A 23,888-nucleotide genomic window follows, 5' to 3' on the forward strand; every position below is an offset into this window, starting at 1 on the left:
AGATGTGGCCAACAGGCAGCCCTGGAAGACTCTGGACATGCTCTGGAACCCTTTTTCATGTGGGGAACAGCAGCAGAAGCAACGTTGCTCTTGCAATCTGCGCAGATGCAGCAACGGACCCTCGGGGGGGGGGATTCTTGGCACAAGGATGTCGTATCAACCCCCCCTCCCCATCACTCACTCTCAGACCCCTGTGTGCCCCATCTGCAGGGCTGTGTGGGCTGATAGCAGGGTCCTGCCTTGGCTTGCTTTGGGGGCCAGGACCTCAGCCAAACGGTGGGACATCGCTTGGGTGAAACACGTTCTTAATTTAGAGTAGGGGTCAGCAAACTTTTTCAGCAGGGGGCTAGTTCACTCTCCCTCAGACCTTGTGGGGCGCCGGACTATATTTCTTTTTTTTGGGGGGGGGGAAATGAACGAATTCCTATGCCCCACAAATAACCCAGAGATGCATTTTAAATAAAAGCACACATTCTACTCATGTAAAAACACGCTGATTCCCGAACCATCTGCGGGCCAGATTTAGAAGGCGATTGGGCCGGATCTGGCCCCCGGGCCTTAGTTTGCCTACCCATGATTTAGAGGATAGGCCTTGGGTCAGCCCTCATCGCCATCCACAAATGGTCTGTGCTTGCTGCCTTTCCCTTCTCCCCAAGGAAGAGTCCCGTGTGACTTCTAAACTAGCGCTGCCACCTTCTAACTAAGCTGCAGGTATTTGCAGCTTTCTCCCTGGGATGGAGGCTGCCGCTGGGGAGGGAGGGACACGGGGGGGGGGGGGCTGCTGTTAATGAAAGGGCTGGTGCTGCAATTATCTGCATGTTTTTAATAGATCATCATGATTGATAGATGATAGATTTCTGTTAGTGCTTCATTGCTTTTCAGTTGTTGCTTCCTTCTGGTGTTTTCGTCTGTAAGCCACCTTTGAGTCCCTTTCAGGGGAGAAGGTGGGATATAAATAAATATATAAAAACGAGGAGGGAGGAGGGCTGCTGGTCTCTTCCCAGGGCAGCATTTAGGCAAGAGGGGGAGCCTGATGGGGGGGGGGACGAAGGGAGCTGTTGTCCCCTACATTGCACAACTCTCACGTGGCAGCTGTCCCAGATCCTCTGGTTTTTGGCCACCGGCAAACGTGCAGCGGAGCCACGAAGGAAGCGAGGCCCTTGGAGACCACGGCCGGCTCTACAGCTCGTCTCTTGGTTCTGGGGAGCCTGGTGGGCTCGTCCGATTCTCCTGGGGTTCCTCGGGGGTCTCGGCAGCCTGGAAAGCCAGAGCCCAGCATCACCGTGGGAACGGGGACAAACTCAATGTTTGGAGTGGGCACGAGGGGTTGCTGCTGAAACTCACCTGGGTGTCGTCCTGGGGAGGGATCTCACCCCCATTCTCCAAGAACGCCGAGAAGGATTCCAGGTCTCTGGTGCTCCGGTACTCAATCATCTGGGGTGGAAAACGGGGGGTGTTGGCCTGGCTTTGCCCCACAAGCAGCTGCTGCCTCCCTTCTACCTCCTGGGGCAGCCTCCTTGCTCTACTGTCCCGGAGGACCTGGGCACATCCTGTGGCCACAGTTACCCCCCCCCCCCACGCCAAGGGGCACCTTCATTACCTTCTTGTCCTGCCCGGCAGGGAAGTAGTACAGCGTTGGATAGGCTCGGATGGGGAGCCCTGCTACCTCGTTGGCCGTGGCGTCCATCTCGGCGATGAGGACGTCCTCGCGGTCTTTATATTTCTCGCCCAGCTCTGCCCAGGCGGGCGCCATTGCCTTGGAGTGGGGGCACCAGGGGGCATCTGTGGAAGCGGAAGAGAAGGGATGGAGTTAGGAAGATGCAAGTCTGTTTTGTCGTCAGGCCGGTTCACCAGCTGCATCCCTCTCTGGAGAAAGCTGACCTGGTTTCAGTTGTGCAGCCTGTGTCCCTCTTAACACCTCGCTGTGGGGCTGCCTTTAAAAATGACCCCACAACTGGCACAGAGGATGTAATGGTTGTGGGTGTTTGCACTGATCTGGTACCAATTGCACTGGCCGCTGGTTGCTTTCTGCTCCCATTTTCAGGCCCTGGTTTTAACTGTTAAAGCCCTACATAGTGTGGGACTCCTTGCCCCACTGTAAGCCTGCCAGGACTTTTAAGTTCAGCTTCAAAGACCACGCTCCGTTGTGGCCTGTTATGGCCTACTGGATTGACGGGTAATAATAATAATAATAATTTATTATTTATATCCCGCCCATCTGGCTGGGCCTTCCCAGCCACTCGGCGGCTTCCATAAAAACCAAAAATACAGTAAAATCACACGTTAAAAACTTCCCTGAACAGGGCTGCCTTAAGATGTCTTCTGAATGTCAGGTAGTTGTTTATCGCTTTGACATCTGCTGGAAGGGTGTTCCACAGGGTAATAATAATAATAATAATAATAATAATAATAATAATATATTTATACCCCGCCCATCTGGCTGAGTTTCCCCAGCCACTCTGGACAGCTCCCAATCAATTGTTAAAAATGGGAAACAGGACCTTCTCAGTGGTGGGCCCTGCCTTTCGGGATTTCCTCCTCAGGCAATTCTGGCCCCTTTGAGTAGTCTGGCCCTATTTCAAAGTATCCTGAAGACTTTATAAATTCCAGACTGTTTGGCTGATATACATTTGTTATCACACTGGTAAATTATTTCTATGCAATTTTTGTAATAAATGTTTTCTGAACCGCTTGAAAAGGGCTGGGCTCTGAAAGTCTGCAGAGGAGGCAAGGTCTCTCGGCAGCAATTTTCCTGGAGATAGTTCAGTCAGTAGAGCGTGAGACTTTGAATCTCAGGGTTGTGGGTTTGAGTCCCACACCGGGCAAAAAGATTCCTGCAGTTCTGTATATGTATATATCATTGAGCTCTGTATATGTACCTGAAAATCTGGGCCAAGCCTGTTTCTGCCAACTGGGGATGAGAGGGGAAAACCCCCAAGGAGGGCTGCCCTCTGCTTCTTCTGCCCTCCCAGTAAGTTTCCATAGGGTGCCAGGAGGGAATGTGGACGAGCCCCAGAGGCAGCTTTGAGATTCCTCCTCCCCAGTCCCAAAGAGCCACTTACAGAACTTCACAAAGACGTTCTTGCTCTCGTCAAACACCACTTGATCAAAGTTTCTGCCAACCAGGGTCTTGACTGGCGCCTTATCCCAGTCCTCTGGAATCTCCTCGCTCATCAGGTACGGCTGGAAAGATGAAGCAGCGCTTAGTGCTGTGGGTCAGTAGAGTGGTGAGACTTGTTTTTTTATTTTTATGTTATTTTATTTATGATTTTCAGTTTTATACATTTCAATAATTTTACAATCATTTTAACATTTCAAAACTTGACTTCCTCCCCCCTCTTTCTGTAGTTCCTTAAATTTATTTTTAATATTCTCTGCACTTCCAAGTTAATTTGCTCATTTATCCATCTACTTTAAATTCATACTCTTATAAAACTGCAGCTTATTACAATAATCCTGCCAATGTTCTTATCTGTTTACAGTTTGTTTGTAAATATTCAATAAACCACTTCCATTCTTTTATAAAAAGTTTGCTATCTTTCTTATTTTTCTTATAAGTTTCTCCATTTCTGCATATGCCATAAGTTTTTGTATCCATTCTTCTTTTGCTGGGACTTCTTCTTCTTTCCATTTTTGGGCCAAGAAACATTATTGCCGCTGTAATCACATATATGAATAAATTTCTGCACAGTTTGGGTAGTTCACTCCCTATATTTCCCTAAAGGAAAGCTACTGGGTTTTTTGTTTTTTGTTTTACAAATGTTATTTTAAACATCTTTTCCAATTCATTATATATCATTTCTCAGTAAGCTTTAACCTTACTATAAGACCAGGAGTGGTGAGAGACTTCAGGCCTATGGGTCTCCCCCCATTGCGAGGGAGGCAGCCTCCTCGACTCTGCATTTTTGGCCCCTTCCCTACTGCTGGGGGGAGAGGGGACCAGGCGGAGGCTGTGGCCACTGCTCCACCAGCATCTCACCTGTAGGGCAGAGCTCCTTCCCATCTGGGGTGAGGGATGGTGGCTGTTAGAATTCCTGCTCTGTGATTGCAGTCATGGGATTGTTGTCTATCACATGATGGTGTAAGATTTCATTCCACAGTGTGGGAAGTGACGGAGACAGGATGTTTTGTGTTACTGTGTTCCGTGAATTGGAACTATTGTCCTTTGTTCTTTTTCTCTTTGCTGTCTGATGCTAGAGAGAAAGGGAGCCATGTTGCAGTGCTCCGTGGGTGTTTAGATGTAAATAAAGTGGATTAGCCAAAATGCTGAGTTGCTGAGGTCTGTTACACCAACTGCGAAGACTCTGCGGATCCCTAAGTGTGCCTGTGTCGGTTGGCATCAGTCACTGTGATGTTCGGGCAGAGGAAAGTTTATTAAGCTCCTGAAAGAATGACCAGGAGGGAGAGAACATGCCAGTCAAGCATGTGTCTCTACCAGGGTCCTACTCGAGTGTAGGACGAGCTCCTGACAGTGGCATCCCTGAAGAGCCTTCAAAGAGACTCCAACCAGAGAAGAATGGCTTATAAAATGAATGGATTATGATGAAATGGCAAAACTGACGGTAAAACTCAGAGGACACAGTGATGAACTGTTTATGGAAAATGGGACTACCTGCCAAAATATTTTAGCAATAGGAAATTGCGTGCAGGATTTGAAATATGAACAACAACAAGCAACATGCCGGCTAATAATATACTGACAATATTTTTATAACACTATACTGTTTAAAAATTCATAAACAGAAGACATACAATATGTGCATGGGGTCACAAACTAATAAGAATCAAATAAATATTCCATGAACAGGAATGGTAGGAGTGTATTTGAAATATGAGCGGGATAAAAAAAGGAAGATCAGATGGAATTGGGGGGGTTTAGTAACAAGTATAAATGCAGCAATTAAATATTTAAAAACATCAGCGTGGGGTGGGTGGGAAGACAAAAAGAAACATATAAGTGAATGATAAATTGTATGTGAAGTACATATTTTTTTAAGAGTCATTGTCCCTTTCTCCCCCCGCCCCCAGCCTGACCATGCGGCTGGCTGCCCACCTGGACTTTGCCCTCCATCACCTTCTGGCAGAAGGCATGGATGGCAGGAGCCGTGAGGGATCCGTCTGCGACCAAGAGGTATTTCCTGTTGCTCTCAATGTTGATGAAGCGGATGGCGGGAGCCTCGTGGCTCTTGAGGCCAAAGAAGTGCAGGATCTGGGCTCCTTCCCCGTTGACGTCCGCCAGCATGAAAAGCACCTGCATAGAGGGGCAGAGATGCGTCTAGTCCAACCCCTGGCAGGGCAGGAATATGCTCCCTGGGACTCGCCTCCCAGAAGCAGAAAACACAGCACCCACACAAACCCCAGCCCCTCCCTGCATGGGACCCCCCAACCCCAAAGCCCCAGGGCAAATGTGCCGCTTGGCCAGGGGGGCTCACCTGTCCCCTGAAGGCAGGGGCAGCATCTCGGAAGCTGCTGAGGAGCTCCAGCTGAGAGTCCTGCGTCTTGTTGATGAAGAGCAGCAGGTGGTTTGGGATCTTTGCCCCAAATATCCTGGAGGAGTTCTAGGGGAAAGACACAGGCGGGTGTAGTGATCAGGTGGGATTGCTAGGAGGAATTATACCAAATATGGAGCAAGCCATCTGTGAAAGCATTGCGCTGACTGGGCTTAAGCCATTTTGTTATGATTTTTATCAATCCATGCCTCCGCATCCCTGTCCTATTTCTCCTGCTTGACAAGTCACGTACACAGCCCAGTTACCAGTTGCTTCGCCAGGCCATGAAAGATAGTAGGCAGTTCTTTGATGTGCCCTTCCTTGATTTTGTTCATCTTAGGGCCAAGGAATATTTTTTCACATGAAGGTGATAAAGATCCCTATCGTCCTTGCCATCCTTCCTAACATGTTTATTGCTGTTTATGACCTCCGGGGTTGCTGAATGCATCCCTCCTTTTTAGTTCTGTTTTATTTACCCCAGAAGTATGCATGCTTAATTAGTTTTTGTAGTTTAACTTTGTCCCACGTGGGGGTTTTGAAATGCTCAGAGGAAATCTGATTGGTTCTTACGTACACTGTGTAAAAAGTTATTTTGTGAATAAAACGATCTGGGCCGAAGGGTAGACAGTCATCATTATTATATGCACCCCTCCCAGAGTCTTGCTGGTCAAGCCTCTGTGTGTCTTCTATTAATCAGAGTCTAATCCTTCCTTTGGTTTGGGAATGCCAGAGCGGGGACCCCCCAGGGGTGGAGGGGTCTAAGTGTTAGGCTTCTGTTTTGACACACTGCCCAGTGGTGTTCACAGAAAGGGGGAGGATGTTAGGTTTCTGTTTTGCCACTGTGCAGTGCTTGGAGTCACAAGACTCTCTTTACATTCCAGACATTCCAGACTGCTGGAAGTCTCACAGGAGACGGATGTTGATATTACTGGTTTCCTGTTCATTTGTTCCAGTTGCCTCTCTGCTTTCACAGAGAGAGGATGTATATTCTTTTCTGTCTGCGTAGTTAGAAATAAAACTCTTAGCAATGTAGCTCATATTTCTCGCCCTTCTGCTGCTTGGATACTCTGCGTAATGAGGCAACGTCATCAAAGGCTCAGGTTGTGAATCACCGCCAGAGGGCTCGACTGAAGGAGTAGCTCGGCCGAACACTAGTTCTGACAGTGAAGACAGGTGCCCCAAAAACCCAGAAGCAAAAGAACAGCCCACTCTCCCCAGGGAGGAGGCCTGCATCTCTGCAGCAGAAATGGCGAGGGGGCTGTGCTGGGCTCTCAGGGCCCCCCTTCCCTGCCAGGCAGACAGACCCAAAGGCCCAGGGCTGACTGTGACCCAGCAGGGGTCCTTCCACTGAGCGGAGGGGTCCCACCCACAGCGTCAGGGACTGGACATCGGAGAAGGAATGATAGAGACAGCCCCCCTTCTTCTCCTGAACCTTCCCAAGAAGAGGAGGGCGGTATAGAATTACAATGGTGGTTTGCAGAAGGTCATGACTCTGAGACAGAAGAGGGAAAAAGCTGGGAGATAATGGAAAAGGAGGGGGAAGCAGCAGAGCCGGAGCAGCTGGTTGACACGTTATCATTCAAAGTATTCTTGACCCCCCTTCTCCTAGGACCAGGCGTGCATTGAGAGTAGTAGAGCAGAAAGCTCAGAGGCAGAAAGCGCAGCTCAACTGGCGGAGGGATGACGTAGAAGAGGAGAGACAGAGGGGGTGGGACTTTACTCGGAGCAACGCCATTATCTAAGAGAGATGGCATCTCTGTGGGATGTGATACATAAGTAGCAGTCAAGTACAACATTCCTTGTTTTCCTAGAGTGGACTTGCAAGGGGATGTTTGGACCAGCCAGTCGAAAACTTCCTGTTTCCTCCTGACTGGGACATACTTCCTCTGGCCTGTGACTAGAGGTGGGCGTGATCTTACCTGTGCAGGTAACAAAAGCACAAGGCATGTAGCTATCTCTCTCTCTTTGACTTCCTCTCTTCATTGGAGCAACCTTTTAGCTAGAGATACTCTGCTGGCCAACAGAGGACAAAGAGACTATCTCCATATGGGATAGACTCACATGTATATACTTTGTAACTAAGTCTTCCTTCAGGGATCCAACTGTGAACTGATGATGTGAGTAAACAACTTTTATACATCTTAAATAAGATTGTGGCGTGTTTATTCTTTTAAGAGGGAAATAAGGGATCTTACCAGGAATCTATATCGAGAAGCTTAAACACGCTTGCAACCAGCTACCCGCTGTGCGTTTAAAGAGGACTGTTAAAACTCTGCTAGGTTATAGAACTTGCTAGCGCAAGTTAGGAAGGATATTAATAAACAATATATCCTCTCCTGCCTCCCTGAACATTCCCACAATTTCTGCATTCTCTCTCTGTAAATATTGAATAAAAGACTTGGTAATAACTTTTTTTTTTATCTGCTTCTTGACTGCCACAGTAGGAGGGATCAGATTCCCTGGAGCCTGACACGCAGTGGCTCCTCTCCCTCTGGTGGTGCTGAGCTGTGGCAGGGCTTTGCTTGCTAGAAGGGGAAGTCACGAGTTGGAAGGCCCCCCCCCCAGGGTCATCTGGGCCAAACCCCTGCAATGCTGGAAAATCCCTAAAAGGGACAAGAAACCCTGGCAAGAAAGAGCCAGGAGGAGCTGGGCTCTGGCTGGCAGCCAGGAGGAAGAAGGGGATGAGGAATTGCAGGCCCCCCCCTCACCTGACTCGTATACTCCATCACCAGCTCCAGGCTCTGCGCCAGGATGAATTGTGCCAGCTCCGCCCCATCCAGGCCCAGCTCTTCATCCACCAGGAAGTCTTCCCGGGACTCATCGTGCTGCAAGAGGATGAATGAATGAATCAATGAATCAATCTTTCTTTGCATCAGCCACCAGCCATAACAATACAGTGGTACCTCAGGTTACAGACTCTTCAGGTTACAGACGCTTCAGGTTACAGACTCCGCTAACCCAGAAATAGTACCTTGGGTTAAGAACTTTGCTTCAGGATGAGAATAGAAATCACTCGGCGCGGCGGCAGCGGAAGGCCCCATTAGCTAAAGTGGTGCTTCAGGTTAAGAACAGTTTCAGGTTAAGAACGGACCTCCAGAACAAATTAAGTTCTTAACCCGAGGTACCACTGTAAAGCAAACAAAATTATGGAAACAGGGTGCCAGAGAGTCAAGACGACTGGGTGGAAAATAGTCATACCACAGGCAAAATTTCCTTATTGTGGCCAGATTGTTCTGTCGCTTGATATCATTTTAAGCGCTGCCTAATTAAGTTATTTGCTTTTCTAAAACGCAGTGTGAGTAGCTGGGTTATCATCCCTCTATTATTCATCTGGGTTGCCCAACCACTGCTACAGTGTCCTTTCTCTTGACAGGTCAAGATGAGCAGGTGACAGCAAAGGTTGCAAGGTTTTTAGCTGGGGCAATTAGAATAAGACCCAGTATTTGACTATTGACCCAAACCCCCAAAATGCATTTTATATAATTGACTTTTTACCTTTATCCTCTGTATACCACAACTTTATAATTCCAAAATATAGATGTGCTTTTACTCTCACAAGATTGAATATACTGCCTTCAGCTGTACTTGAGGGACATTTCCAAAAAAATCCACTCAAAAAGTGGTTATGTCCCTGGGCTGCAAGAGGTGACAGAGTGTGTCTGGGCACCATCTATAAATCTCAGCAGCTGCACCAGCCACAGAAAGAAACACCTCCCCTCTAAATGTCCCCCCCCCCCCCGGTCTTTTAACCAACCCTGCAAAGCTCCTGGAAGTGCCCGCCTGGCCCAGCTCTCACCTTCCGGAAGAGAGAGACGGTGCCAGGGTGGGTCACGTTGAACTTCTCAAAGAGCTCCGAGTGGTTGGTGAGTGCGAAGGCAACGTCCGGAGCATCGCTGGCCACATCGTAGAAGAGGCGCACGTCTTCACCCTGCAGGTCCTGCAAGGAATGCGCAGCGGCTGAGCCGGGCACAGGATGCCAGGAGCAGCATGCCAAGGATATCTGAGGCCTGCGCTCCATTTGCGGAGAGGAAAGAGAGTCTCGTTCTGGGAGACCTGCTTCCCCCGGCAGGGCCTTGGGTGTGGGGAAGGCGCCTCAAGACAGCAACTCCCTGGGGACTCCCCAGCCTGGGGACTCCCCAGCCTGCCCAAATATCCCCTGGAATGTGCCAGAGGCTGACCCTCACATTTCCTCCCTTTCCCAGCTGCGGGGAACAGGCAGCAGGGCTGCACCAGCTCAGGAGTAGCAGCTTGGCTTGGCTTAGGGAGTGCAGAGGTGCAAGCGGGGCACTCACAGAGAAGAATCCGACCACCGCCACCACGTTGGCATCCAGGAAAGCAGCCGCCTGGCTGGCATTCTCCAGCAGCACCGCACTGGGCCCAGCTTTCCGTTTCAGCCACTTCACAATTCCCTCTGCGTCTCGCTGGCCTGGCAAACGGGCGGCAAAAGTGTGAGTTGTGGGGCAGCACCACCTGCTTGACCAGGCGCTGCGTTAAGAAGGGAGAGTGGCGAATGGCGCCACTCCTCTCACAGGGGCTCATGGCAGCTGAGGTTCAGATGAGAATAAGCCCCTGATGTGATGCCACTGCAAAGAGGGCGAATGCAATCCCAGGAAATCTAGGCAAGGAGCTGCAAGCAAAGAGCTCTTGTTGCTCCCTCTGAGGTGAAGCCCTCATGTCAGGGAATGGTCTGGATCTGAAGATTGGGGAATGCAGTCGTAGATGGATAAGCCCCTCTCGGAAGTGGAGGGGGAATATTTCCCCCCCACACACACCTCCAGCATTTCCAGAAGCAGAGAGAGAAGCAGAAACAAACATAGAAGCTGAACAGATTAGGGAGGAGTTACCCAGCTATGAGATAATGACAAGAGATCCGGAAGGGAGGGGACAGCTGGAAGATACATCAATTGAAAGTGGGGGGACCCCCCCTCTTCCCTCGGACTCAGAGGTCTGAACGTATCTGTCAGAGCTGCCTCTAGGTCCCAGCTCACAGAGGACCAACGCTAGGCTGTCGTAATGTACAAGAGTCTTTATTGAAGTTCAATTTCCATTTCAAAGCCGCAGCGCGCAGCCCTACATCTTAAACCCTAGATCGGCGAAGTCCCGTCTGAGTCTCCTCCCCTCTGACACCAGTTTAAGATCCTAGCCCTGCTCCACCTTTTCCGCTGCTCTCTCCTCCTCTGGGTCCTCCTGCCCGCTGGGGCATTGCCCTTTCTGGACTCTTCCGACGCTGAGTTGCTTAGCTCCTCCCCCTGCCTCCTGCAGGCTTTAGGACCCGGTTCCCAATCCTCATTCTCTGCCGTCCCGCGCTCCTGTACATTTGAACTTGCCTCTCGCGCCAACCCAGTGACCTTTCTCCTAACCGTTACACTACTTCGGTCACTGCTTCCCTCTTCCGGGATACTGGCCGGATCTGACCTCCCCTCCGTTGTCCGACTTTCTGATGGAGGCGTGGTCAGCCCTGCCTCGTCTTCTCTCCCTGGTGGGGAATGCACTGGCCCCGATACTTGGGACTCTTTCCCCCCCACTCTGCTCTGGTGGGGAAGCTGGTCCTGATTTCCAACTACTGCTCTGGGAGTCCCTGCTGCCCCCTTGCTCCTGGGGCGTTCCCCTTGGGAACCCCCTACCCCTGGCCACTGGCGCCCCCTTCTGTGAATCTTCCGATTCGATGGAGAGGCTCATGGAATCCCTTGGTCCACTGTCCTCTTCTCCTACGCTCCCCTTGGATTCTTCCCCTTCGCTCTCCATCTCCTCTCTTCCCTGTGCCTCTGCTCCTGAGCCCCTGACAGTATCGGAGAACAAAGGAGACTGAGAGGGGGAGGAACTTCCCATTGGCACAGTCCTTGCTGCGGAAGTCGGAAGTCGGAAGTCGGATTCAGAATAGGCAACTGATCTCCTTGCAGAGGGTTGTCTGTGTGTGCAACACAATGCTGTAATAAAGGACTATAAATCTATCAGCTGCTCATTAATTCTATATTGTGAGGAAGAGGAGGAAGAGGAGAACTCCCTCGCTTGACACCTCATGCCCAAAGAGCCACAGGATAAGAACCAAGGGAGACCCCGGCTGCTGCTGGATCAGGCCCATCTAGTCCAGCATCTTGTTCTCAAAGGGGCCAGCCGGATGCCCCCAAAGGGACCAATGGGTATTTAGAGCTACCCTGCCTCCGACAGGGGAGGTCCAGGGCGGCTGAGAATGCCCCGCAAAACCACTGCCTCTTCTGACCTGTGAAGTCCGCCGGGTGAGTGCGGTTGCCGTCTCTGAACAGCTTGAGGACGGGGAAGCCGCTGACTCCGAACTCTGCGCTCAGCTCCTTCTCCTGCTCCCCGTCCACCTTGGCCAGGCGCAGCGCAGAGCCCTCCTCCTTCAGCAGGGCGGCGGCCTTGGCGTACTCCGGGGCCAGGGCCTGGCAGTGACTGCTCCAGGGGGCATCTGGGAGGGAAAAGGAGGAGGGGTGAAGCGTCAACCCCACAGGCAACAAATGGCAGTGCGGAGGTGTGTAAGGACATCCGAGGAGCCTGCTGGATCGGGTCCAGCATCCTGTTCTCACAGTGGCCAGCCAGAAGCCCCACAGGGAAGCCCACAAGCAAGCCCTGGGTGCGAGAGCTACTCTTCCCTCCTGCAGTTTCCAGCAACTGGCCTTGGGAAGCATTTGCTGTCTCTGAGTGTGGGGCCAGAGCAACCCCATTGTGGTGGTACATGCACACCAGTGGGTCTCAGGAGCCACAGGCACAGCAGGAGGGCGTGGTTCTGTAGGCTGCCATCCCTCCTGTTCCCTGGGCCAGGCTCTGTGGGCCTGGCAGGCCATGTCTGCTCTCCCCATAGGCTGCTGAGAGCCGCTTTTGCTTAATCTCCTCTCCTCTCGCCTTCCAGAGCATAGAGCAGGTTTGCTCCAACAAAGGCAGCTCTGTGGTGCCACAGGAGGACACAGCTGGGGTGGGGTGGGGGGCTGGAAGGTGAGGCGGGAGCTACAAGAAGGGTAATAATAATAATATAATATAATATAATATAATTATAATTTTTTTTTTATATCCTGCCCTCCCCGGCCAGGGCCAGGCTCAGGATGGCTAACACCAAATGTAAATTACAACAAAACATAATAGAGAAAAAATAATTAATTAAAATACAGCTTAAAATACAGCCTCATTTTAGTAGTAGCCCACAAATCAAGACCATAAAGGGAGGGAACACCAGATATTCACCGATGCTGGTCCTACATGGGCCAGCAAAAAAGCCAAGGGGAAATTTATATACCAAATCCCATATGAGGGGTCAGAGTGAGTCTAAGCCCGAAGGCCAGGCGGAACAGCTCCGTCTTGCAGGCCCTGCGGAAAGATGTCAGATCCCGCAGGGCCCTGGTCTCTTGGGACAGTGTTCCATCAAGTCGGGGCCAGTGCTGAAAAGGTCCTGGTCCTAGTTGAGTGGGTATCCTTGCCGGAGGGGATGTCTCTCAACAGGGTCCACTGTGCCCCCTCCCCTAAGCAACCAAGCAGCCTAAAGGGGGCGCTCCGGTTTGCCCCACCTGCCCCCTCCCAGCGCCTGCTGCCTTTTGCCTGGGGGTGCAGGCCAGGGGAGTCCCTGGTTGTGCCCCGTTCAAGCTCTCCCCCCTGCAGCAGCTGCTACTCACAGAACTCCACCAGGAGCAGTTTGTGCTTCTGCAGGGCTTGGGCAAAGTTGCTCTGGTTGAGTACCAAGACCCCCTGGTCCTCCTCTTCCTCCTCTTCCTCTGCCTGGTTCCTGCTCTCCTGGGCCCCCAAACGCTGCACCAAGCCCACTGCCAGCCCCAGTGCCAGCAGGAGTCTCGGGAGGAAGCCCATGGCGGCCTGGAGGAGAGAGAGAGGCAGCGTGCCGGAGCCAGGAGATGCCAGGCAGGGAAGGGGCAGATAAAGCTCCCGGGGCAAGCCTTTCCGTGACGTGGAGCCAGAGTTTGCCCCACGTGGCCCTTCCCCACTGGCTGCCCGATAAGAGCTGCTGGAGAGGGGGTGCTGAACCCAAGGCAAACGGCTCTGGAAGCTCTGCAAACACCATCTTGGAAATCAAGATAACCCCACAATTAATAGTAGCAATGAGCGCATTTACACTCACTTGCTTTGATGTGAGCTAATTGGCCGACTTTGACAGCATCAGTGCTTTTTTCTGGGGGTATTCAAGGGGACACAGAACTGGTAGAAAAGCACTGCCTGCCTGCCACCCAATCCCCAAGCAGGGCAAGATTGCAGGGGTTCCAGGACTGGGTTCCCTTGGAATGAGGGACAGCAGAGACTGTGGTGTTTTTAGGATCTATGGTTTTGTTAGGGAAAAATCTAGGTACAGCCTGATCCAAAGATGGAGGATCTCACAGCATCGACACCCCAAAAGGCCTTTCTTCTCTCACTGTGACCGCCTTGGAATCGCCCATCAATCAAGCATGGCGCTGTCTCTCTGGCTTCTCAGCCTGCAGCATCCACTCAGCTCAGCTCTCACCCAGCCACGCTGGCCATCATCCTTCCGCATCCCAGCCAGGCCAGGCACCCGCAGTCAGTCATTGCCCTGGCAATCCAGCTCCTTAATTTCAGACGCTGATGGTCCTTGGTGTGAATTTCCCGGACATACCCAGAATACTGCAGTGGGAAGCAGCATTTAGCAAAATGTCCAGGTGTGTGGCAAGCCATGATTTTGCCCAAAAAAGATCAACAACTTTGGGCAAAAAGAAAAGAAAAGCTGAACAACTTTTGTTTCAGGATTTTCGTCTTTTGAAATCTGGCAGCCCTAGTCCCTCGGCCAACACCTATTTAGTTGGTCTCTGAGGTGCTACTGGACAATTTTTATTTATTTATTTTGACCCATTGGCTGGGCAAAGAGATGCTGATGGAGGTGCTTCAATGGCAGGCCATTCACTTGCAACTACCCAGTTAGCAATGGCTTCTCCCATCAGCTATTAACCCTTCCTGGGCTCAGGACTCCAAGTGTTAGAAGGGGCTGCAGACTGACCCAAATCACAACACTGTTCTTGATGTTTTTTAATTGCTGTATTCCCCCCCCCCCCCGCAATCCTTGGGACTTTAGAGTGAAGCCCCCCCCCAATAATAATACAACAACAATAAGAAATAGCAGGCCATCTAGAGAAGGCAGCTCCTTGGCCAGACCTCCTGGGCTGTGGCTGTGCTCAGCAACCCAGAGAGGGGCTCCCGGGGGGGGGTGCTGGCCAGACCCAAGCAGGAGCAGCGGCCACACATGAGGGTCTTGTGTGGGGTCCTGCCCAGCTTCCCCTTGCTCTTCCTCACTTGGTCCTGGCCGGACGCAGCGCCATTCCATGGAATGCCCACCCTGCTCCAGGCATTGTTTGAATTCCACCCCAACGGCTGCTGCCCACGCAGAGTGGCACTGCCATGGGGCTCAGCGGTGAGGCAGGCTTGGTGGGGAGGGGTTGGAAATGGGAATCTTGGCACAGAGTGGGGGGCTTATTCTCTGGGCGGGGAGAGCAAAGGAAACTGAGGAACATAGTGAGCGGCCTCCAAGAAGTGTGTGTTTCTCAAGTGCTCGCCCCCCCAATGTAGGAGCCAACTCCTATTGGCTGAGGTCCCTTTGGCCTCCCCAATAACATATTTGAGGGGGCCAGACCCCTCCCCAAAGTTGATGGGCATTGCCATTCAAATGGTGCACATGCAATGCATCTTGTGATTGATTATATTGGATGGGGCTTATCCCCCCCAAATTTTATTCAACTTTGCACCCCAGCCAGCATCAAGCTAACTGCATGTTGTATTAACCCTTTCCCCACAGAGAGTAGAGGTTTGGGGCCTGGCGAAGCCCCCTCTGAAAGACAGGTAAGGAATGCTTCTGGGCAGAGACCCCCTTGGGGTGCTTGCTGACGTCCCTGATGGGGGGCTTCCTCCCTCCCTCCCTCCCTCCCTCCCCACATTGCTGGGCAAGAGGGGAGCCTCCATCTCCCTGACCCAGGGCCGTCTGCTCCATTGCCCAGCAAAGCAGATTCTCCAGGTCTCTGGCCTTGACCCTCTGTGAGGAGGAGAAGGGGTCCCGCAGACTCCCTTGGGCTGGGCCACTCTCAGCCAGGACGACCCCTTTGTGGGGAGGGCCAGGGCAGGGGGGCAGAGGCTGCTGGGAGACCGGTTGCTTCCTGCCTGCAGGTGGATGAGGAGGATGAGGTGGGGGCCACAGACCCCCTTTTGCACATGGAGGCCAGGAAGGGCCACTGCGACACGGCCCGCCAGCTCCTTGCCCAGGACCCAGAGGCCCTCAACAGCCAGGTAGGTCCGCCAGAGGCTGCAGAGGATGGGTTGGAGGCCCCCCCTGCCCCACAGGCTGTGGTGGACCCTCTTCCCTTGGTGGGAGGGCTGGGATGTGCCTGTGATGGGGGGAGATGACTCCTTGCCCCCCTCCAAGGCCCCTCGCCTGCACAAGGCCCACCCCACGGCTGCTCTCTTGGCTTCCCCCTCGCTCTCCAGGACGCCAGTGGCCGGACGCCCCTTTTCTGGGCCACGGAGTACAGACACGAGAGCCTGGTGGAGCTCCTGCTGGCCCAAGGAGCAGACCCAGCTGTGCGGGATCACGTGAGGAATTCGCCCTCCGATTGCGCTGCGAGGCTGGACCCCTGGGGGGGGGAGAGGAATGAATTGGGGTGGGGGTATGCACTCCCTATTGCCCACCCAGACAGAAGACCAGTTGGGAGCAGTGATGGACCTACAATTTGGGGGCCCTGAAGTTAAACTGCTATGGAGGCCCCTTTGCAACCAGAAGGAGGTCTGTTAGAAGGGGGGGGGGGAGGAGAGAGTTACATGAGCTACAGCAGAGCAGCCAACTTTCCCCTTCCTTCCTCCCTTACAACATCTGTGCTACTTACTCTATTTTTTATATCTTTTTATTAATTTTCAACATATTATTTTCAACAATAATTAAACATATTTTGAACATCTTATATATTAAATTTTTTTGGACTTCCATCAATCTCATCTGAAAATTTTCCAATCTAATCACTAAATATACATTTCTCACTTCCGCAATTACTTTTAACTCATAACTAACATCACTATTCTTTCTCTAATTTGCAATGCTTCATACATTTCTCCTTACAAAACTTCTTGTGGACCTACTAGCGTAATTTGTTGATTACAGTTGCTCTTCAAATAAAACGTATATTTCTTCCAATCTGCTGTAAATCTCTGGTCCCGCAGGTTTCGAATCCTTCCTGTCATTTTATCTAATTCTGCATAATCCATTAATTTTGTCTGCCATTCTTCTTTCGTCAGAACTGTGCTCCTTACTCTCAGACTTTGTGTTGGTTGATATATACACAACAAAAAATTAATCAATTTGAGGCAAAGCAATTGGCCTCCATCATGTGGCTCAAATGGGGTCCCCCAAATTAAGCCATGTGGACTAAAGTGGCTTCTGGGGCCCCTCCGGCCCAGAAGCTGAAGCTTTGTTCCTTTCTTAGTAGATCTGCCCCGGTTGGTAGGAAGAGGCCAGAGCTGAGCGGGGAATCTCCAAAGTGGGCTGGGCTGCCAGTGTGGACAAGCGGCTCTCACAGGCACACGTTCCCTGCTGGCATACTGCCACGCGATGCCACGGCACTGGCAGGGGTGGAGGAAGGAGTGGGGGGGCACCCCGGGTGTCACCACTGAGGGGGGTGACAAAAGGCCGGGCGGCACTCACCCAAATGGTCCACCCACTGCCTCTTCCTCGGCTGTAGGGCGGCTAAGAGGAGGCAGGCAGACTCCTTGGAGGCCCCATGGAGTGTGCTGCCCCAGCTGGCCCCGCTCCTGGGCACATGGCAGGCGCACTGCCCCAGTCGCCTGATCGGCTTGCTCTGTCCCTGGGCACTGGAGGGGGTGGGCTCTGCCAGCCAGTGAGGAAGCTGGGGGCACCTTGTGGGGCTGACCAAGGAGAGGCTGTGTGTGACTGTGTGTTGCAACCAGAGGCAGGCAGGGAGGCTGCAAGGGAAGGCTGCTGCTCACTTGTGCCAGGCACAGGTCCTCCTGCCTGGAGGATCCTGGGGGCAGCAGGCTGTGGGGGCCCTGGGGTCCACAGGCTGCTCCCCTGTGGAGAAAGGCAGCAAACCTTGCAGAGTCACACAACCCCTCGAGGGTGGCCTGGGAGGTGCTTGGCCAAGGGCCCCCCCAGCTCAGCTCACCCCATTCTCTCTGCTGCCCACCCCCCTTCCCTCCTTAGGAAGGGAACCTCTGTCTGCACTGGGCGGTGTATGTCGGCAGCCCCTCCATCGCCAGAATGCTGCTGGACGCCGGCTCTGATGTGGATGCGCTGAATGGCCAAGGCGACTCCCCCCTGCACCTGGCGGCCCAGGAGAGGCGCTACGAGTGTCTCGTGTGAGTGAGGGTCTCCCCTGCCCATGTGGGAATGTTATGGACAGTAGGAGAGGATATATAGATTAAATATTATCCTTCCTCACTCATGCGAGTACATTCCCCTGAATATTGCAGGAAGTTTGTAGATTCATTAGAATCTCTTGAGTTAAGCAATCCAGTCTGGCTTGTCCAGATTGGGTTTGTTCCTGCTAAATTCCCCTTTAATTCCCTCTTTAAAAGAATAAAGACACAACAGTCTTCTCTTAAAAGTAACAAGGAGTTTACTTACATTCAGTTCACAGTATGATCCTGAAGGCAGTCTTTAGCTTGTAGTTACAGAAGAGAGTGTGGGTTCATCCCATATGGGGATTGAGCCCATGCGCTGCTGGCTGAGAGCCAGCAGACAGCAAAAGATATCAAGAGAGCAGCATCAAGAGAAAGATCAAGAGAAAGATGGCTGCATGACCAGCTCTTTTATGGGGTCTCCCGGGGTCACACTCACCTACCTGGTCACACGCAGGGGAAGGATGCTCCAGACAGGTGTGGCAGGAAGTCCTCCTGGCACTGGAGTAACACCCCCTTGTGTGTCCACTCTGGGCAAACAGGAAATGTTGTATTTGACTGCTACATCCCACAGCCCCTAGCCAGGCCCAGAGCTTGGCTGCGGAGGAGAAGCAGCCATCGCCCAGAAGCTCCCTTGTGCCCTTGGCGAGGAGACGAGAGGTCAGCACCCGCCTCTCCCTTAGCCTGGCTGTGCAGGGTGGGATATTGAAAGAGCAGTGCAGAGCAGACGCTCATGCTTTGCTAGGCTGGCACATGAGAGGCGCTGAAGCTCTAGCCTGCTAGAGAGGACTCTGCAGTGAGAGGTGCTCCCGCTGTGCCCGGAGAGGGAGGGGGCCCAGCTCTGTATCTCCTCCAACCTGCCTGGGCTCTTCCTCTCTTTTTTCACTTTCCACCTAGCCAGAACTGTGAGAGCATCTGCTGAGTCTGACCTTCCGCCTTGAAGCATCCTGGATTCCTGCATCAAAAAGGCTCAAAGCAGCCTATCTGAGCTTCCCTTTTAAGCCGCAAAGGAATGACACCCTGCTGAACTCACAAACCTGAGGAAGGAAGGATAATATATAACAAATACCGTATTGGCCTGAATATAAGCCGCACACCTAAAATTCAAGGGGGGGAGAGGGGAAAAAAAGACAATACCTGAATATAAGCCGCACTCACACCTGTAAATGGCAGATGTACAAGAAAATCCTGTGGGTACTAGGGAGGACTGGCAAGTGGGTTAAACACCTGTCCATAGCACCGTAAATGCAAATAAAAAACCAATATTGCACTGTAAAATTCGGGGAAAGCTATGAATGGCATTAGAATTGATTGCACAACAGTCTCAAGCTTGCAAATCGGCAAGAAAACATTTTGACCATATGTGTGTTTCAGCAGCGATATCGTAAAAGTCAATCTTTGTAAGGTCGCGAATTTAAGCCGCACTTTTAACTTTTCACGGTCGGAATTTGGCAAAAAGAAAGTGCAGCTTATATTCAGGCCAGTACTGTATATCCTCTCGCGGCATCTATACTCCCCCCAAGAGAGAGCAGTGGAGGAGCACAGAGGCAGGCAGGCAGGCGGGGTCCTAGCTACTCTGAGCCAGGTGGGAAGGATGTGGGGGTCAACCTAGCCGACCCCCCAGGGAGTCAGGAGTTGCAGTGGGAGAGGAGGGAGGTCTGGGGGGGGGGAAGCCTGGCTAGAGGAGAAGGCAGCAAGAGGCTTCCACTGGGGGGTATGTATGGAGAGAGAGCAAAGGAACACCCCCCCCCCCGAGGTTCTCCCCGGGGCTCCTGTCTGGGCCCTTCTTAGTCCTTCTTTGGTGCTCCAGCATCTGACTGGGGGACTTGGGGGCTCCCCCCCCCCAGGGTGCTCAGCTGCCCCTCTTTGCGTCCCACAGCCTGCTTCTTGCCCACGGCGCCCAAGTCTCCCTGCAGAACAGAGCCGGCCGAGTGGCTCTGCAGTGCTGCAAGGCCAGCTCCCCTTCCTGGCGGGCCCTGGAGGCGGCCTCTGCGCGGCCCCCCCAGCCGACGGAGAGGCTCCTCTGCAGGTGAGCGGCCCCCGGGGCGGCTGGGCTGGGGCGGGACCCCCTCCCTCCCTCCCTCCCTCCCTCCCTCCGACCGGGCTGCAGCTGGGGCTCAGCGGCCGCTCCTGTCGCCCCCAGAGACATCTCCCGGGGCTTGGAGCAAGTCCCCATCCCTTGCGTCAACGGGGTGGACGAGGAACCGGCCCCCGGAGCCTTCCTCTACGTCACGCAGAACTTTGTGTCGGACTCGGCGGCGCTCCCAGCGACGGGCTGGGGCAGAAGTCAGGTGAGGGGCAGCGTCCGTCCGCCCGCCCGCCCCTCTTCTGTGCCCCAGGCTGAATCGGAGGGGCTGAAGTTGCTGGCTGGGCAGGGAAGCCCCCCCATCCATCCAGACGCCCTACAACTCTGGGGCATCTTCGGAGCCGCCCTCCAAACCAGGGACATTACGCAGGGCTGTTTTTTGACCCTTCAGGCCTCCTTGTGCTGTTTGAAGGCATCCTCTGCCAACCTGGCGCCCTCCCAAACCCAACAAATCTCATGTTTTGGACGATCCGGGGCTGACAGGGTCTGTCCTCAGTACCCCGTGGAGGGCGCCAGGTTGGCGAATGCTGCAGAGAAGTGATGCTGCTCCTGCTGACGTTGTTTCCGGCACCGGGAGCCTTGAGGATACCCAGCGCAGGTGGCTTGAGAGGGAGGATCCGGCGGGACTCTGCCAGGGCTGGCTCCCTGCAGAGGACCGCCGAAGCAAAAGAGTAATAAAAAGAAATAATAATGAATTAGGCGTCTGCCTTTAAGCTGGGGCTGCAGAGTGCCCTCTGGGGGCCTGGTCGGGGGCTGAGCGTGACCCCCGAGTCGCCTGACCGCCTTGCCGCCTTCTTTCAGCGCTGCGAGTGCGCCAGTTCCTGCTCTGCGCCCACCTGCCCGTGTGTCGAGCGCAGCCTGCGCTCCTGGTACACTCCGGTGAGAGCCGCTCCTGCCCTTCCTGGGGTCAGGCGGGGAGGTCAGCCGGAGCCACTGAGGGCCAGCCGGCCGTTTCTCTCCTCTTGTGGTCCAGGATGGCCGGCTGGCACCAGACGCGGCCGGCAGCGCAGCCGAGGCGGGCCCCATCTACGAGTGCCACATGCTTTGCTCCTGCGCCAGATCCTGCCCCAACCGGGTGGCGCAGAGGGGCCTCAGGTGAGCCCCCTTTCCCTGGGCCAGGGGCCTGCGGGCTCCCCGGCCTCCTCAGTTTACCGACTTAATATATGGAGCTGCCCCACAGCAGAAGTGGAGTGCCTTCAGGAAGGCAGTGGGGTGTAGTGGTGAGAGTGTCAGACGAAGACCTGGGAGATCAGGGTTCGAATCCGCACTCTGTCATGAAGCTCACTGGGTCAGTCACAGCCTCTTAGCCGACCTCGCAGGGTCGTTGTAGGGATCAAATGAGGAGGGGGGGTGAACCATGGAGTCCTTAGAGAAAAAGATGGTAGACAGATGCAATGGATAAACTCAGGCATAGGCAAACTTGGCCCTCCAGATGTTTTGGAACTACACTTCCCATCATCCCTGACCACTGATCCTGTTAGCTAGGGATGATGGGAATTGTAATCCCAAAACATCTGGAGGGCGAAGTTTGCCTATGCCTGAATAAGCTCTTCTGCTGAACTGCTTAAGAAAGTTGGAGGGGCCAGCCAGGTGGGCAGGTCAGCGATACCAACCTGGTGCCTAGAGATCTCCATGTGGTCGCAAGTGGCACCGTCGCCCGTCGCAAAATGTGTCCGGTGCCTGGCTAATTTCTACCACTGGGCAGGAGCACCCACCAGCCTGGATCAGATGCCTTGGCACCCTCTTCCTTTGCCCCCTGGCCAAATGGCACATGATGGTGTCAACGGCCTCTCCTTCCGAGGACGTTCTTCTGCAGAGCTTGGATGGCCGCCCATCAGGGGTGAATTGGTTTGGACTCCCGCATGGCAGGGGGTTGGGCTAGATGACCCCTGGTGTCCCTCCCAACCTTGCCATTCTGTGATTCTACGAGCAGCCCCTTTCCAGATTCCTGCTTCCGCGAGGGGACCCTTTGTTCTCTTCCATTAAGGAGACCGCGCTTTGCGCGCTCAACCGCTCCCACTTTCATAGGGGCAGAAATACTTGAGAGCCAAGTGGCGAAGCCCACCCCCCTCGCCACTTGGCTCTCCCTCCGTGCCAGCCCACCCAAGTCGCCCCCTTAAAAAAACAACCCCGCTTGCCACCCCGCCCTTGGGACTCTTGCTTGCCTGCTTCTCTTCTCGCCCCACAACCCCCCTCGCCCCTCTGGTGCCCGGTGGGGGTCCCGCTTCCCGCTGCCCGAGGTGGGCCCCAGCACCCTCTCATCCGCAGGACGCAGCTGCAGCTGTACCGGGTGCCAGGCAAGGGCTGGGCAGTGCGCACGATGCAGGAGGTGCCCCGAGGAGCCTTCCTTTGCCAGTAAGTCCCGGGGAGGGGGGGGGGTGAAGAGAGGGACTGAGTCCAGGCAATCCCCCCCCAAAACAACCCCTCATGGCCCTTTCCTCCCCGCCAGGTACTTTGGGGAGCTGATTTCCAGCGCCGAGGCTGCCCAGCGAGAGGACGCCGCCTATTCCTTCGTGGTGGACATGCAGGTGACATCTCTGCCTCCACTTGGGGGGCGGGAGGGATTTGTGCCCCCTTCCCGGGGGGTGGGGCACTGGAGCTCAGCGATGCCCCCCTCTCCCCGCAGGCGGGCCCCGAGTGCTGCCTGGACGGGCGCTTCTACGGCAGCGTGGGCCGCTTCCTGAACCATTCGTGCCAGCCCAACCTGGTGGCTCTGCCGGTGGTCGTGGGGCACGAGATCCCGGGCATCGCCTTCTTCAGCGCCCGGGCCATCCAGGCGGGCGAAGAGCTGGCGTAGGTGGTGCTGCCGGAGAGAAAGGGGGCTGCCGTGGGGTGAAGGGGCCCCCACCTCCATGCCTGCCCCCTGGACTTGCAACCAGCCAGGAGGAGGGGGGGCTTCTCGGACTTCAGTCTCAGGTTTGCCCTTGCAAGACTCAGCTGGGAGGAGGCGCTGCTTGGAGCCAAGCCACTTAGCTTCGCCCGTCATTGGCTCTGGCGCCACCTGCTGGTGGCCTCCCGGGGGCTTCAGCCACTCCCGAATGGGCGCCTGGCAACCGCAGGAGACGTGACTCTCTGCCTGCTCCGCTCCTGATATCCCACCCCTCTTGAACAGAGCAGCACTTTGGCTGCAGCAGCAGCTGGGGTGGCAACAGCCGGTCCCGGAGCGTCCTCTGATCTCCTGCCGGATTGGGGGCGGAGGGAGGGGCCCAGTTTGCCCCCGGCGAGGAGCGGGCGCCCCGTCTTCACTCGGCGGCGTTTCTGCCCCTCGCAGGTTCGACTACGGCGAGCGCTTCTGGGAGGCGAAGGGCCGCCGCTGGGCTTGCCTGTGCAAGTCGCCCGGCTGCAGATACCGGCCGTCGAGGGAAGGGCCAACGGCAGACGCCGCCGCCGCCGCCGCGGGAGACCCCGGCCTGGGCACCTCCACGTCCTACCCGCTCCGCGGCTTCTCGCGCAAATCCGCGCGGAGCAGCCCGCTGAAGACGGCCCCGCGCCGCTCTGCGCGGCCCCGACGGCGCCCCCTGCGCTAGCCGCGCGGACCCCAACCCCTGTCTTGATCCCTCCCAATAAAGAGCCGAAGCCAGCCGCCTGTCTCGGGCCTGATTGCTGCGTCGGGGGCCGGGTTCCGCAGGGAGAAGTGGGCGAGGGAGCGGAGGCTCCTTCGCACGGAAGAGTCTTGGAACGAGCTTTCTGCAAAAGCGGCCCCGAAGTGCAAATGAGGAGCCGGGAAGGATGGCGGCGGCGACCCAAGACTGGAACCCCTCTGCTCTTGTCCGCACCGTCTGGTCCACTCAGCGGTCCGGCCGAGGGAGCCCCCGCCTGGGCCAAAGGAGGGAAGGGACTCCCCCGCCGGGCTGCTGCTTCTCGACCCGCCCCTGCCCCGCGCAGACCTGAAGGAGCCGGACCGGGCGCTTCCCCGGGTTGGCCGCAACCCGCTGCCGCGCTCTGCACGCGCG

At 54.5% G+C, this 23,888-nt stretch overlaps 2 protein-coding genes across 10 annotated transcripts; one reads left to right on the forward strand and one right to left on the reverse strand.

The window, feature by feature from the left end:
• Positions 1-803: 803 nt before the first annotated feature.
• On the reverse strand, positions 804-14,726 carry PDIA2 (protein disulfide isomerase family A member 2). 6 transcript variants are annotated; one of them, XM_079952985.1, is made up of 12 exons: positions 14,610-14,726; positions 13,112-13,307; positions 11,710-11,916; positions 9,782-9,915; positions 9,286-9,426; positions 8,198-8,314; positions 5,433-5,558; positions 5,054-5,251; positions 3,063-3,183; positions 1,601-1,782; positions 1,345-1,434; positions 804-929 (listed from the first exon to the last, which is right to left on the reverse strand). In XM_079952985.1, the coding sequence occupies exons 1-12, from the start codon at positions 14,697-14,699 to the stop codon at positions 879-881; spliced, it is 1,653 nt and encodes a 550-aa protein (XP_079809111.1). In that variant the 5' UTR covers positions 14,700-14,726; the 3' UTR covers positions 804-878. The 6 variants fall into 6 exon arrangements, with proteins under 6 accessions (XP_079809111.1, XP_079809110.1, XP_079809113.1 ...); XM_079952984.1 differs by having other exon boundaries at positions 804-1,257; XM_079952987.1 differs by lacking the exon at positions 14,610-14,726 and adding an exon at positions 13,570-13,781 and having other exon boundaries at positions 804-1,257.
• A 60-nt stretch (positions 14,727-14,786) lies between these two features.
• Positions 14,787-23,517, forward strand: LOC307202767 (histone-lysine N-methyltransferase EHMT2-like). Of its 4 annotated transcripts, none has more exons than XM_079952990.1 (13): positions 14,787-14,865; positions 15,247-15,290; positions 15,612-15,731; positions 15,930-16,034; positions 17,653-17,807; positions 19,729-19,878; positions 19,993-20,140; positions 20,737-20,814; positions 20,909-21,030; positions 22,204-22,290; positions 22,385-22,463; positions 22,562-22,728; positions 23,207-23,517. In XM_079952990.1, exons 1-13 carry the CDS (start codon positions 14,853-14,855, stop codon positions 23,460-23,462), a joined length of 1,524 nt encoding a protein of 507 aa, XP_079809116.1. In that variant the 5' UTR covers positions 14,787-14,852; the 3' UTR covers positions 23,463-23,517. The 4 variants fall into 4 exon arrangements, 3 of the variants coding, with proteins under 3 accessions (XP_079809116.1, XP_079809115.1, XP_079809117.1); XR_013832989.1 differs by lacking the exon at positions 14,787-14,865 and adding an exon at positions 14,889-14,984 and having other exon boundaries at positions 22,562-22,851; positions 23,207-23,323; XM_079952989.1 differs by lacking the exon at positions 14,787-14,865 and adding an exon at positions 14,889-14,984.
• The last annotated feature ends 371 nt before the right edge of the window (positions 23,518-23,888 follow it).

This window comes from Podarcis cretensis (assembly GCF_951804945.1).
Source record: "Podarcis cretensis genome assembly, chromosome: 14".
In the NCBI taxonomy this organism is placed as follows: domain Eukaryota; kingdom Metazoa; phylum Chordata; class Lepidosauria; order Squamata; family Lacertidae; genus Podarcis; species Podarcis cretensis.